Genomic DNA, 15,729 nt, shown 5'->3' with positions numbered 1-15,729 from the left:
TCGGTCAAAGACTCAAAGCACATTTATCTTCCGTAATGTGGAATCAAATTACAAGGACACAGCAGGTGGATAATACTAGTTGTGATCTCTCTTGAAACTTGTCAAGAACATTTCAGGATCATATTCACCTAAAATCTAAAGAATTTCCATTTTATACACACACACACATTTAAAAACACACACACACACACAGACACACACACATTTATACACACACACATATATATGTAATGCCATGTTAATGGCCACGAAGATGATATTGTTATTGATATCATTGTAGTATTTTTTGTCTTGTCTTTATGGTGATTTAAAAGCATTGCATTATTGTATTAACTGTAACCCAAACTTAACCCTTAATTTAAAATTTGATTGGTTAATAGGAATTTTGATTTAGGACCAATAAGGATGCTGCTCCAAGAACGATCTTCTACAGGAAAAAATAATTTATCAAACAAAAATATTACTATTAAAATATATTATTATCATTTTTTTAACCAAAGTAAGTTATATATAATACGGTTCAGCTATATTGTCATGTAAATGTCAGCATTATTACTAGATATTATAGATATACACACACAGTGCTGGTCAGAATTTTTTGCCCCCTTGGCAAAAGAATGAGCTTTTTGGCAGCAAACACTTAATATGGGTTTGGTTCATACAGGGATAAAAAGTATCCCATGTGTAAAATGAAATCCTCTGCTGGATCTTTAATGCTGTGGGCCGAATGTTCTGCCAGAGGTCCTGGACGTCTTGTTCAGAGACACGGCATCATGGATTCGATCAAATACCAACAGATAAAAAATCAAAACCTGACAGCCTGCGCTAGAAATCTTATAACGGGCCGTGTTTGGCCATGTCTGTTCCAACAGGACAGTGATCCAAAAACAAACATCAAAATCAAAACATAAATGTGTCACTGAGGACAAAAGCAAGCATCTGCAATGGCCGCCCCAGTCCCCGTATAGAAGAAGAGTGGCTGAACTGAGGAGGAGAAGCGCCAGCATGGATCTGGACAGAGTCTGTATGGAGGAATGCTCTCTGATCTCAGGTCAGGTGTTCTCCAAACTCATCCGGCATTATAGGAGAAAAATCACAGCTGATCTCTTGGAAAAAGGAGGTTGGAAAAAGTATTTAATAAAAGGGGGAAAATAATTGTTCCCAGTGTGTTTTGGAGAAAAACATTTATTTCATAATGTGACTTTCAATTCTTTTACTTCAATAAAAGGTTAGATTTTTGCATTTTTTTTTAATCTCAAAAGGATTAACAAAGCAGATTTATTTTTTTACAGCCATCTTTGATCATATTTACCAAGGGGGAAAATAATTCTGACCAGGACTGTATATATTATACAGGTGAAACTCGAAAAATTTGAATATGGTGCAAAAGTTCATTTATTTCAGTAATTCAACTTAAAAGGTGAAACTAATATATTATATAGACTCATTACATGCAAAGTGAGATATTTCAAGCCTTTATTTGTTATAATTTTGATGACTATGGCTTACGGATATGAAAACCTTTTCACAATATTCACATTTTGAATTTGGGGGTTTCATAAGCTGTAAGCCATAACCATCACAATTATAACAAATAAAGGCTTGAAATATCTCACTTTGCATGTAATGAGTCTATATAATATATTAGTTTCACCTTTTAAGTTGAATTACTGAAATAAATGAACTTTTGCACCATATTCTAATTTTTCGAGTTTCACCTGTATATGTATATATAGGTTGGTGTAGCTAATGTGTTTGTGATGTAATAATTGATGTGATTGTGATGGTCATGTAATGTCAATAAGGCGACTGCATCTTTAAACTGAAAGGCAGCCACTGTAATGAGTGTCGCAGCTTCTCTGGGTCGCTTGGGTTCACTCACCTCGCTGGCGAACCTGGATGGTGCGTAACGCCAGGATGTTCTGCTCATCTGACAGGAACTGCTTCATCTTGATGAAAGGCTCTTTGCCTTTGACGGTGAGTTTTCTCCAGGGCTTGGGTCGAGCCAGGATCTCGCTGACCGAGCCCTGTGAGAGGCCCAGCACGTAGTGACCGAACACACGCTGACCGATGTTGTGTTTCAGTAACTGCTCTTTGACCTGAAAAGCGATTTCTGCAGTGTCCACCTGGTCGTCGTCTCCGCCCCCTGAGCTCCCGCTCTCCGATTGGTCGCTTGGCATGCGTGTCTCAATTGCGACTGGCATAGAGGCGTTCTGATTGGCTGACATGAGGGCCGCTTTAGCAGCGTAGAGGGCGGTGGGGAACGCCATGATGGAGGAGCCGTCTTTCTTGAAGAGGGGAGACAGGAGCTGCTTCTGCAGGAGCTGATCTCCGGGATGTTTCTCGCCTGAGAAGGGTGACACTGAGAAGGGGCGGGGCAGTTCGTGGGTGGAGGAGGGCGTGTCAGTGTTGGGCGGGCCTGGGCTGGAGGAAGTGCGCCCATTTATGGGCAGCGTTCCTGGAGGAGAGGAATACGACCCCGCCGGGCGACTCACCTTCTTGCTGGAGTCCTCAGAATGACCCTCATCTTAGACAGAGAGAGAAGATGCATGTTGATTTGGTAAAACTGATAGTTATTTCTCTAAAATCTGACTGGGTGAGGCATAAACACAACTACTAAATAAATAAAGTACTAAATATAAATAATTATTCATTATTTTATTTAATGATCATATTTTATTAGAATAAATGTATTTAATAACAATGATAAAAAATAAACAAAATATATCAAATTCATTTAATTATATATTTAATAAATAATGTATGCATAGATGTATATATATATATATATATATAATACAAATTAAATAAAAGCCATATATATATATATATATATATATATATATATATATATATATATAATGAAAATTCAATAAAAGCCATTTTAGAATTATCAAATAAAAATATTTGTAATATTTCATTTTAATTTAATCACTAATTTTAATTGATGATTAATTTAATATTAACAAACATATCCAAACCATATATACACATTATTAGTAATTATTTAATTTAATAAGAAATATAGTTAATAAATAAAAAAACAAAAACAATATATATAGTTTAGAATGATACAATTTAGCTTTATTATACAACATATTTTACCACATAAAATGTCTAGCTGTATTTTATTTTAGTATCACTCAGATACAATTATATATACTAGTTTTTCAATATTTTTAATTATGTTTTATTTTTATATTTTCCACTTTTATTGTAATTTTAGTAAAACAAATTGTAATTTTGTTGTGTGTGTTTCTCATTTTTATTAGTTATATTTTTTAAAAATAAGTCTATATAATTTTTTTATTTCAGTAGATCAAGTTAAACTAAATGAAAATGAGAAATGTTGCTTTGATAACCAGCTGAAATAAAATATTGTTTATAAAATAATTTCGGTAATATTTTTGAAATATTTTATTTTATTTCAGTTAAAGTTTATTTTACTTCAAGTAACAAAAAAATGTTACTTGAAGTGTGTTACCAAATGTTACCATTTTTTATGGTTTTAGTTTTAGTTAACTATAATAACCCTTCTACAAGGTCCTTCAAAGACAGAAGGGAAGAGTTTAGTGACGCATCCGCGTATGGAAACAGACTTACCGCTGTTGCGTAAAACTCGGACTTTATCCACAAGAAATTTGTGAGAGGGTAGAAAGGCTTCTTTGTCCAGCAGCAGTGCCTCAGTGGTTTTGGCCGATTCCTACACACACACACACACACACACACACACACACACACACACACAGGCAGTTAAACTCTCATGATCAATGCAGATCTACATTATGGATGACGCTAGCGAGGCGTTTACACACAGATCACTGTGGCGTTTCCTCATTGACAACTGTTTTTCATGGGTAAGTTTATTTGTCCTTTAGTTGAGAGGGTTTGTAACCTTATGTCAATAAAATGCAAAGCTGTTAAAAATCCTAAAGCTCTTTGCAGGAATAACACTTGTTTCACTCACCTGGGATGAACTTCCATTGGCTGATGCCAGTTTCATGGCTTTCAGGATGCTGCAGGACACACAAACACACGTTAACATCATCATCCTGATGCATCATCGCTATATCTGTGTTCCTGGAAACCTCACCTGAGTTCTGTTTTGATCTCTTCATAATCCATCTGGGACTGTAGTTTGGCCTCCAGGGTCTACAGACACATTAAGATGTTAATTATGGGTCATTGGTAAATCAATACAGTCATGAGAGAAGCTGAAAGACAACAGATGGAGAAACAACCAATATGTTGTAGTCTGATCTGTCTGGTTTCTTGTAAAATTTATAAGAAACACACATTGATTTAAAATTGCATGAAAAATGTTGCATCATCTTTTATGTTCACAGAGACTGCATTTATTTGATATATTATTACAATTTCAAAGAACAGTTTTTTATGTGAATACATTTTAAAATGTAATTTATTCCTGTAATCAAAGCTGAATTTTTAGCATCATTACTCCAGTCTTCAGTGTCACATGATCCTTCAGAAATCATTCTACATTTCTGTTTATTATCAATGTTGAAAACAGTTGTGCTGCTTCATATTTTTGTGGAAACTGAAACAGGATTCCTTAATGAACAGAAAGTTCAAAACAACAAGCATTTATTTGAAATATAAATATTTTGTAACATTTTAAATGTCTCTTGATGCTTAGTGAATATTAATTTCTTTAAAAAAAAACATTTTTTTTGAATGGCAGTTTACAGAAAGAGCACAAAGCATTAAGTTTGTTTATTTACACAATTTTAGCACTATTTTACACACGTCATGAATCTCTGGACTTTTGGATGTAATGTAAGTTGCCTTAGATAAAAGTACTGTAAATCTAAACATAGTCAAATGGAGCTGAGAATACTATGCATATATGTAAATGCATATGACTGAAATCTGAAATCAAACTGAAATCATAATCAAATTAGCCAAAAATATTTAATAAACAACATGCAAGAGGTGGAAAATGTTAATGAAGGAAATGCTTGTAGCATATGAGCCTCTTTAAACCAACACAAATCTGCAACAGTGGTTATCGAGTTACATAGAAACAATTAAAGGGATAGTTCACTTTGAAATTAATTTTTGATATGTTTTAGCTTACCTCAAGGGCATCCAAGATGTAGGTGTCTTTGTGTCCGCAGTAGTTTCAATTTTGATATTTTTAGGTCAAACCGTTCTTGTCTGTCAGTCATATAATGCAGGTCTATGGTCACCACCTCAAAGAGCATGCACAGAGAAGTCCAAATTAAACATGATTTAATGACTCGTAAATGTAAGTACACATTGATGGCCTAAGACACGAAACGAGCGGTTTGTGTGAGAAAACGAACAGTATTTATATCGTTTTTACCTCTTGTAACGCACAGACCGAAGGGCCGGCGCCCTCAGATCACTTGGACGTGGCTGTGTTTACAAGAGGTAAAAACGATATAAACACTGTTCGTTTTCTCACACAAACCGCTCGTTTCGTGTCTTAGCCCATCAATGTGTACTTACATTTACGAGTCATTAAATCATGTTTAATTTGGACTTCTCTGTGCATGCTCTTTGAGGTGGTGACCATAGACCTGCATTATATGACTGACAGACAAGAACGGTTTGACCTAAAAATATCAAAATTGAAACTACTGCGGAAACAAAGACACCTACATCTTGGATGCCCTTGAGGTAAGCTAAAACATACCAAAAATGTATTTCAAAGTGAACTATCCCTTTAAGCTGGTGGTTAAAGTATACTTTTAAACTATAATATACTGACCTCATATTATCGCTACATGAATGAAGTTTGATTTGCTCTCACCTCTATAGCTTCTGACTTATAGGCCAGCTGCCGCTCCAGCTCTGCTATCTGATTGGCCGACGAGTCCTGGACTTCCTGTAAGGTGAACTGGAGTCTCTGGACGTTCTCGAGCAGTCTGAGGATCTCTCTGTCCTTGGAGAACAGCACCACCTCCAGCCGCGACAGCGAGCCCTCGTCTCGCTCCTCACGCTCCCTCTCCTGAGACCACCAATGAAAGGAGGAGATCAGGGGGACATGAAACTCTCTTTTCAACTTCAAAATACCATCCTGCGCTCTGGCTCCCTATAATCACGTCGCCTCAAAGAGCCACTAATGAGGTTCCAGTGGTGTGGGAGCAAGTGATCATTTCCTCGCACTTCAGATTGGACATGTTAAGGTGGCAATTTGTGGCGAGGCGAGTCGTCCGGCTTTCATCTAAAAGAGAGACTCGGTCTTTACCTCGTTGGGTCGGTCTTCTGACGGGCCGGTCCCTTTAGAAGTGCTCTGAGTCCCGGCGAGCTGCTCCCTCAGCCTCTCCACCTCCCTCTGGGCAAAATCTGCTCTCTGACATCAAACACACAAGTTTGCACAACTTTAGTGGAGCTGAAAATTCGGCTTGTGTGTACCGTAACGCCAAGACACTTGTATCGCACTTAATGCTGTAAAGTTTGAAATTATAGTCAGAAAAATTGAAACCAAACAGTTTAATTGAAACTGTGATACTCAAATTTCTAAGGTTTCTAATTTATACTCATGATCAAAACTTTAACGATAAAACTGTCGCACACAATCTACTCCATGCCTTCTGTCGTCTTATAATTTTTTAAGTTTTAGTGTAACTGTACAAACGTCCTCCATCTTGTGGTTCACATGTCTTTATGATGTGAAATCTGCAGTGATTTGTATGAAGTAAACATAAGAATAACTTTTATATTGTTAGTGATATTGCTAGATAAACACTTCCTGGACTGAAGCAGCTCAGGTTTACTTGATTATCCATACATCATTTTTATTTTATTTTTTATTCATGTTCAAACATGAGTATCAAATATGATCATCAGGCTTTTGAGGAAGGTTTATTTGTTCATCTATCAATCATCATTTTATTGCATTGCATTATATGTTTTAAAACTACAGAGCTTTGATCATAAAACATTTGATCTTAGTAAATATCATCTTAGTAAGACATATTATTGGGAGTTGACAGCTTATATTAATATGCATTATATATGTAAGTAGTCTGCTATACTGTATTACACTAAGATCTCACTGATTTACATTACAAGCATCATAATTTCATCTTGCTTTTTGGCCGTATAAATATCAGCATCTGCACCAAATTGCATATTTTTGCTCAGTTTGAGCCTCTGATTAAAATTGCAATGTCTGAGCTCCATATCCTCACTATATCATAATATATGGGCATCTCAAATATGATTCTCTGATAATGATAAACTGTTGGATCATTATTGTCAGGCTTTACAGGGTCAATGTGGTTTAATAATTGTGATAATACACGACTACCCTACTTTTCCATCTTACATTATGGCAGCACAAAAATGATAAAAGCCACAGATAAAGCATCAATTGCACACCTAATGTAAAAAAAGTTCTGTTGCATCAATGCTAAAAAAAATGCTTCCTGTCTTTTTCAATAAGATGAAAACAGAGAGAGAGAGAAATATGAATTTCCCAAACACATCCATTTTACTTTAAGACCAAAATCACTTGAACGAGAATGATAATTATGACTTCCCAACTCGTACACAGGAGCTTCCCAGGAGGACGTAGTTCCCAGAAAAGCTCCTGCAGCATTTGAGCACAGATGACACTTGCTTTGATATTTTATTTCTAACACAATGACATTCACGCGTTTATAAGTAGAACTCGAGTGTCGATACTTTTTGTCATGATTTGCACCGTTTTATCATTTCAAACTCTTTTTCGACAAATGTTCGGCTTGAAACGTGTCTTTCTTGAAAATAAATGATGCTCACTTTGATATCTTGCATGCAATGATTTTCAGACACTTTTATGTCTTTTTTTCCAGTCAATGTTAATGCAGACTGTTGTTTAGTAAAATACTGGGTTATTTGAGCATCAATACAAATCAGGGCCAAACATTCCCAGAGATCCATAATCAAATGAACAATCAGGCCGAACGGAACAAGAACGCCCTCGAAACCCCAATCAGGAGGAGAGAAACATCCGCAGGTAAAACAGCGAGAGCGAGCGCGAGTCTGCTGCGTTCTGCTGAGGTGCGTGTTTACTTGCAGGCACTTTCTTCTCAAACTGTTTACCTGCTCTGTCACACTCGGCCTGCTAATTAATGACTCATTTTCGAATCATTTATCTAAGAGCTGCTGGCAAAGGGAGAAAAAGCAAATCACAGTGGAAAAAAAGGAAGCAATCAGCGCAATGAAGTAACTAACAGCCCTCCTCGTTCGCCACATCTCTCTCGTCTCTCAGCATCCATCTCTCTCTCTCCTGTCCTCCGCCCGCTCGCACGGCATCATGGGAAAGAGTGGTGGGTAATCACGGGTCTGCGAGAGCGAGGACGAGGAGGGTGGTGGGGGAGGAAGAGGGTCTAATTAAACTCAAAGCTTGATTAGGAAGGTGATTATCTTCACGACGACAGCGTCTCAATCAGAGGCTGAGAGGAGGGCACACACTCACCTGGTTGGCCTTCTCCAGGTTCACCATTAGAGCTCCCATCTCCTCCACTCTGGAAGACACAAACCACACGTTAAACATCCAACCAGCATCACACGCAACTGCATGCCACGGTTCACGCCGCTAAAGTGATAAAAAGTGCAGAGCGACAGGTTCACTGAGTACCGGCCACCAACGAGAGGAAGTTATTTTGACATTTTTTGCCAAGCTACACATTACACATAAAGGAATTGAAAAACATGGTAATTAAAAATCACAAAGATAGACTTTGACTATGGCTTAGATAGAGTAGATAGCCAGACTTCAGATAGACATCTAAATCAGACCGTTGCACAAAGCGCTTAAGACTCTGACTATCTTAAGTAGGACTACACTGCAAAGCATTCTGGGTAAAATAAGACACTTTTCAAAACAAAAAACATGGCGGATCGAGTAAGCGCATTCATCCGCTCAGTGCAGTTTACCCCAGCGGGAAATATGTGTTTGTTGGAGGAGTATAACAGTTACAAGGACATTTTACTTGGGAAAGTTAGCGGAGAATGTAGTAACAAGAAGAAATGTTTCATTTGGAAAGGGCCATTTTCCCTTTGCTTTTGGCTGTTTGTAATGTAACTGATTGTTACTGTTGGTTGCCAAGGTAACAGAGTCTTAGGGCCCTTACATAGTCAACGCATCGGTACGCATACGCGTGCGCAAGGCTACACATCGCTACGCTTCGGCCGCCATTATGCGTCGATGCGTAGCCAAATGTGTCATCCTTGTTTTTGATACGCGACGCGCCGATGCGCGCAATACTATGCGTTGTCGGTGGGGGCGACATTGCAAGTAATGTACATAAAAAGGTATATTATTATGTTTACAGAAGAAGAAGATTTGAATACAATGGCGGGCGAAGAGGAAAAGTTATGCGAGCTTGTTCGTATACATCCTTTGTTGCCGCCGATGTAAAATCAGCAATATGCACTCCTCTTCAGTTGCCATTTTGATCTGAATATTACGTGACCCGACTCTAGACTCTACTACCCCCTGCTGCGCGATCGGTGTATTGCATTTCACGCATCGCCGGTGATGCTTGTGTACTATGAAAAGGAGCGCGTAGCTCGCGTCGCTCGCGTTGCTTGCTCGCGTTGCTCGCGTTGACTATGTAACGGCCCTTAGACCTAAGTTAGCCTGGGGGGGAAGGCATAGACATAATAAATACATAGACGCCCTATTGGCCGCTTTGGAACGTTGCTGCGATACGTCAACGGGTCCGCCATTTTGCTGAGGGCAAGACTGCACTGTAATCAAATGTAAGTAAACGGGGGAGCTGCGTTTTTTCTGGATAAAAACAAACTGTTTTTACATTTATCAACCGATTTCAGTGGTTTGTATGTGGTGTACAAAAAGTTCCATCTCTAGTTATTTAAAATCTCGATAGTTAGACTTGTAAAATATTTTTTTTTAATAAAGAATGGTCAAAGCTCAGGCTTGTCATGTATCTGGATTTTTATTCTTGGATAAGAATGGTGAAGACCCCCATACTGAGATATAATTTAAGTTTTCTTATTGTGGAAAAAGCATTTTCTGTGATTGACCAGATAACTGATGGATCCTTTATAATAATACGTTATGGTACAACTACAGTGTAAATAGTAATATAACATAAAGTGAGGAGTAATAGTAAATAGTTTAGTCAATAAAATAAACAAATAGTATACAGCAAATAAAATAGTAATGATTAGTATAATTATATAATATCATAAGTACAATAATACAATCATAAAAATATTGATAATAGCAGTTTATTAATAATACTATAGTAATAGCAATAGAATAAGAAATATCAATTACAGAATATACACAATAAAAAATAAGTTAAATAGTGACTTTAATATTTAACTCTTTTTGTTAAATGTCAGTTTTATTGATCAGTAATAGCCATTATAACAGAAGTAGCTTCAGTCAAACATACAGCAGGATACAATGTTAAAATAGCCTAAATATAAAGTTATGAAACTTCACTTTGCCCTCAGCCAAAACGATTTGCCAGGGAACCATTTATAGATTAATGAGACCAAAGATCGCCCGTTAGATATACACAAGACGAATTATATCTCATGTTTAACCACTAGACTACAGACATCCGAGTCAGCGGCAAAACTTCAAAAGCACTGGCCGAGGGACGGCTGTTCCAGGCGGGGTAGACGAGCGCTGAGCGCATCTTACAACTCCGAAAACGTCAGATCAAATTTTTAAATAGGCGTTATCTTTATAAACAAACCACATATTTGAGCTTTAAACAACTACATTGTCGACTGGAAAACTATTTAAACTACATTTCGTGACACAATAACAGTAGTATTTTTAAATTTATCCTCTGAACGTTACTATTACTAATTAAATCATGACCAAATACAACCAAAAACAAACGTTCAGTCTTGCTTGTGAAAGGTAATTCCTCGAAAGCTGTTTTCAATTGTGTGGCGATGTGTACAGCCCCAAACAGTGCACAAAACATGCATTTTTCTCAATTCCCGGTATGAGAGGTATGGGAAAGTTGCCATCCCCAACATGGCGGCGCCGTTGACGTACGCTCCAGCGGCCAATAGGGCGTCTATGTATTTATTATGTCTATGGGGGAAGGCGTCTAATTTTTTTGGTCTAAATTAAGTCAGTCTTTATTTTTGTGAAACAGTCTAACTTGCATTAGACTAGTCTATGAGCACATTTTAGACTTGTCTAACACTATACCGGTCTAAAATAGCTTTGTGAAACCGGCCCCGGATGCCATGAATGAACTAAAACCCTAATACTGATAATTATGGTGTTTTTAAATATAAAAAAATAAAGGTAACACTTTAGTTCAGGGTCCAATTCTCAGTTGCTTATTAGCATGCATATTACTAGGATATTGTCCGTTTATTAGTACTTATAAAGCACATATTAATGCCTTATTCTGCATGACCATATTTTACATTCTTAATCCTACCCAATACCTAAACTTAACAACCTTACTAACTATTAATAAGCAGTAATTAGGAGTTTATTGAGGCAAAAGTTGTCGTTAATAGTGAGAAATGGACCCTAAAGTGTGACCAAAATAAATGTATTGTGTTTAATAATAAACTGTTTTTAAAGTGTAAATGAATAACTTTTACTTTTAACTTAAAAAAAACAAAATTTGATTAAATATTTTTTAAAAATAGTAAAATATTTTTAAATAAATATTGTATTTAGTAAAATCGTATATAATATTCTATTATGTACATACAGTATATGTAAAATATTATAATTATATATTATAGAATGTTATATACAAATATGTAAAATACATTTTTCATATGTTTAAATAAAATCAAATTTGTCTCACAAAAGTCTGGCATTTTTAGTGGCACATGGCTGGAAGTAAGAACTTCACATATGAACCCAGTTCATTAGGATAAAGATTCATCAGAGTGATTCAAACTGGAAACGTTTAGAGTTTATTTGAGTGATTCATTGAAAGAACCGCCTTAGAAGAGTAAATTCTACACTGGTTGCGATGCAAGCGAAGGCAATGCAAGAGAAAGATGTGATCTCACGGTTTCTTTCACAATCACTGAATATCGGAAAACACTGATGTTGGATACAAATATTATCCATTGCCATGTAAATCCACTGCCATGTAAAAGATGATTTAGTCCTCAGTTGTAAGTCGCTTTGGATAAAAGCGTCTGCTAAATGACTAAATGTAAATGTAAAATGTAAATGTAAATCACATAGCAGAAACAATACCGAACGCAACTACAGTATTTACACTGGGGTCCACGTGAATCTGCCTTAAAAGGGTCCTTGTGCTGCACTCCAGAGAAACCCGTAAACCACAAATAGAGGAAATAAATAAATGAACAAGTTCAAAAGTTCTTAAGGGAGACACTGAAGTCACTAAAAGTGTGAGTCGAGTGAGTCATATCTTATCTAGCGGTGTGTTCGGCATCATCGTATCCCAACATGCCCACACACGCGTGCGCTCGGCACAATCAGAGAGCTCTCATTTGAATAGCGTCTCGGGGAGATTATTCATAAGGTTTGTTTGAAGTTCAACGGTTTCCTCTCAGCCATCAGGGAGTTGATTTTCAAAAGGTGGAGAGGCAGCGGAATAAAGAGAAGTGAAAGATTGATTAAACATGCGAGTCTCTGAGGTTGCGCTAAACAAAGATACCTTCTCAATTAGACGAGATTCGCTTTAAGAGCACAATCAGAGAAATTTAGTCTGAAGAGAGGGCCGTTCAGTGCACTCGCGAGCCGCACGGGCCTTGAGCTTCTCAGTCGGTCTGAGTCAAGATCGCTAATGCAATCGTATCATCAGCGGCCGTTGTTTGCTGCAGGAAGAGAATCAGGTGGAAATTTGTCAGCTGAACAGAAATTGAAATATCCTTTTGATCTGAACTAAACAAAGCCCAGGAGGAAACCCACATCAGAACCGGAACAGCTTCATTTCAGGTTTAATATGATGTTCTGAGACGTGCAAATATATTAAAGGACATGGTTTAAGAGGTCTGCATGAGCATGGAATAATGTAATAGTATTTAAGTTCTAATTATATTTTACATGTAGGTGCAAAGTATTTTGTGAAGTACAGCGGTATCCCATAATGCAATGCACCCGAACTCTGACGTGTGCGCACCAAAAGTGCTAGTCTGGAGAGATTTTGAAGCTGGTTAGGCTGGTTTCGGGTAAGAATCGAGTTTAGGTTGGGTATTTGACTAACTTTAAACCTTTAAAGGGATAGTTCACTTTGAAATTAATTTTTGGTATGTTTTAGCTTACCTCAAGGGCATCCAAGATGTAGGTGTCTTTGTTTCCGCAGTAGTTTCAATTTTGATATTTTTAGGTCAAAGCGTTCTTGTCTGTCAGTCATATAATGCAGGTCTATGGTCACCACCTCAAAGAGCATGCACAGAGAAGTCCAAATTAAACATGATTTAATGACTCGTAAATGTAAGTACACACTGATGGCCTAAGACACACTTTCCAGCAAGCGCCGGAAAGCGCCGGAAGTGATGTCTCACGCGTGTACGTCACTCATTGTTTACACAGAACAGAGATTGTAGGTAAGACGGCTAATTAAAATGGTACTAATTTGCGCTTATCCGGGATGTTTAAACCGTCGTAAAATAAAACATAAAAAAAAACAAAAAAATAAAACAATTGTATGAGTGACGTACGCGCGCGAGAGATCACTTCCGGCGCTTGCCGGAAAAGACCGAAGCGCCGGCGCCATCAGATCACTTGGACGTGGCTGTGTTTACAAGAGATAAAAACGATATAAATACTGTTCGTTTTCTCAGACAAACCGCTCGTTTCGTGTCTTAGGCCATCAATGTGTACTTACATTTACGAGTCATTAAATCATGTTTAATTTGGACTTCTCTGTGCATGCTCTTTGAGGTGGTGACCATAGACCTGCATTATATGACTGACAGACAAGAACGGTTTGACCTAAAAATATCAAAATTGAAACTACTGCGGAAACAAAGACACCTCCATCTTGGATGCCCTTGAGGTAAGCTAAAACATATCAAACATTAATTTCAAAGTTAACTATCCCTTTAACTAAGGTCAGAGAAGTTCATTTTTGGATGAGACTGGAAATGGTAACGGAGGTTTTGTGTGCCGAGTCACCATGTTTCATAGAAGCAACAGAGGGGAAAATAGATGCTCCGCCGCAGACAAATCAAACATGTAGCTTGAGATGAAATCAGAAACTATTCTAATGAATACAAAGAAAGGAAACACAACAAACATCAGCATAATATGGACACATGTTTTCAGTTGCCACAGTGAATAAGTGTCTTACTTTTCCGCCTTTTCCTTGTCATATTTACACCTCAGCTCCTGCAGCTCTGTTCGGGCCGAGGTCAGTGCTGTAAGACAGAGACACGGGTGCAATTACTGACCTCTGACCTCATATCAAGCCTCAGATGACCTCAGTGTTTGAGATGGATCTTACATGACTGAAGCGCTTTGATCCGGTCCTCAGCCTGGCCGAGTCTGACAGGCAGTGAAATGTCTGATTCATGTTCCTCCCTGTGGAAACGGAGAGACATCGCAGAGATCAGAACAGGAAGTGAAACCCCGCTGAGAAATTATGAAGCCGCTTGAATGGATCTCTGGAAACCAACAGCTGCTTTCATGTAAACATCTTATTCGGCGCCGGATTACAGTAGCATACTACTTCGGCAGTATGTAAAGTTTGCGAAATGTGACGTATATAAGCACTGTGTGAGATGCGGAATCCCATAATGCAATGAATTTGACTGTGACAAACAATCAGCATATCAGTCGCAATTCTTAAAATTTTTACATAAAATTTGTGATAAAAATAAAATAATCATTTCATTAAAAAATGATATAACCATTTTTGATATACCAACTAGACACCACTCACTGAATTAAACATGCATAGGTCATGCAACAACAAATGTAGTATATATATTGCCATGATAAAGCCATGATTTGCACAGTATTATTTAATGTGTTGACGTCATTTCCACTGAAACAGGAAGACAGTAGAAGCCAAAGCCGTTGAATCGTTCCCTATCCCCTATATAGTGCACTATGTGCCATTCACCATGTAGAAAATAGTGAATGTGTGAACAAGTGACCGATTTCAGCCACTATTTAAAATGTAGGGGGTGGAGCTTCGGATTCTAGAGAGCATTTGATTGGACAGTAAATCTGATGAGAAGCTGAAGTGCAGCGTGATGTCATCAAAATCATTGATCATATTGCAGTCCTTCCAGAAAAACGCAGTTTTTTTGTGATTGTTGCGGGTAAAAATCCTTGATTGTGCGGCCCGTTTTCTTTAAAAATGCGGTGGAATATGCGGGATATTTATGCAATTTTATGCGATGAAATTGCGGGAACTTGCAAAAACTGTGGTTTGATGAAAAAGAGAAAAAAAAGTGATTCCCCAACAGCCTGTTCTCACTAGGCTCCTACCTTAATGTAAAGAGTCATTTCTTATTACTTCCTATGATAAGCAAGGATAACTACATCACAGAAAGTGCTGGAATATTTAAGTTCTCATCTTGTTTTATTTCAGACCTTAAAGGGGTCATATAATGGTACATGCACTTTTACAAAGTTGATTGTACTGAAATGTGTGTTGGCAGTGCCTGTACACAACCATCATAAAATGATAAAATTCCATCCAGTGTTTTTGTTTTAATCTCCTTATATGTTTTCCCCTGCCTCAAATCAAGCCGTTCGACCGTGTGACGTCACACGCTCGGAAGCCCCTCCCACGATTGTTG

General features: G+C 37.6%; 1 protein-coding gene across 2 annotated transcripts in view; it reads right to left on the bottom strand.

Annotated features, from left to right (window-relative positions):
• The window catches only part of cux2b (cut-like homeobox 2b), a 180,622-nt gene that overhangs the window by 13,729 nt on the left and 151,164 nt on the right, over positions 1–15,729 (bottom strand). For both annotated transcript variants that reach the window (XM_056259351.1, XM_056259352.1), the window contains exons 7-15: positions 14,424–14,500; positions 14,271–14,337; positions 8,453–8,501; positions 6,236–6,340; positions 5,798–5,995; positions 4,094–4,152; positions 3,968–4,016; positions 3,604–3,703; positions 1,883–2,527 (exon numbers count right to left, since the gene is read on the bottom strand). In XM_056259351.1, coding sequence (XP_056115326.1) covers positions 1,883–2,527; positions 3,604–3,703; positions 3,968–4,016; positions 4,094–4,152; positions 5,798–5,995; positions 6,236–6,340; positions 8,453–8,501; positions 14,271–14,337; positions 14,424–14,500 — 1,349 coding nt within the window. The remainder of the gene's footprint in view (positions 1–1,882; positions 2,528–3,603; positions 3,704–3,967; positions 4,017–4,093; positions 4,153–5,797; positions 5,996–6,235; positions 6,341–8,452; positions 8,502–14,270; positions 14,338–14,423; positions 14,501–15,729) is intronic.

This window comes from Rhinichthys klamathensis, unplaced genomic scaffold (assembly GCF_029890125.1).
Source record: "Rhinichthys klamathensis goyatoka isolate OS25496 unplaced genomic scaffold, OSU_Roscu_1.1 h1tg000167l_1, whole genome shotgun sequence".
Classification (NCBI taxonomy): domain Eukaryota; kingdom Metazoa; phylum Chordata; class Actinopteri; order Cypriniformes; family Leuciscidae; genus Rhinichthys; species Rhinichthys klamathensis.
This window is presented reverse-complemented; position numbering and strand designations above follow the sequence as displayed.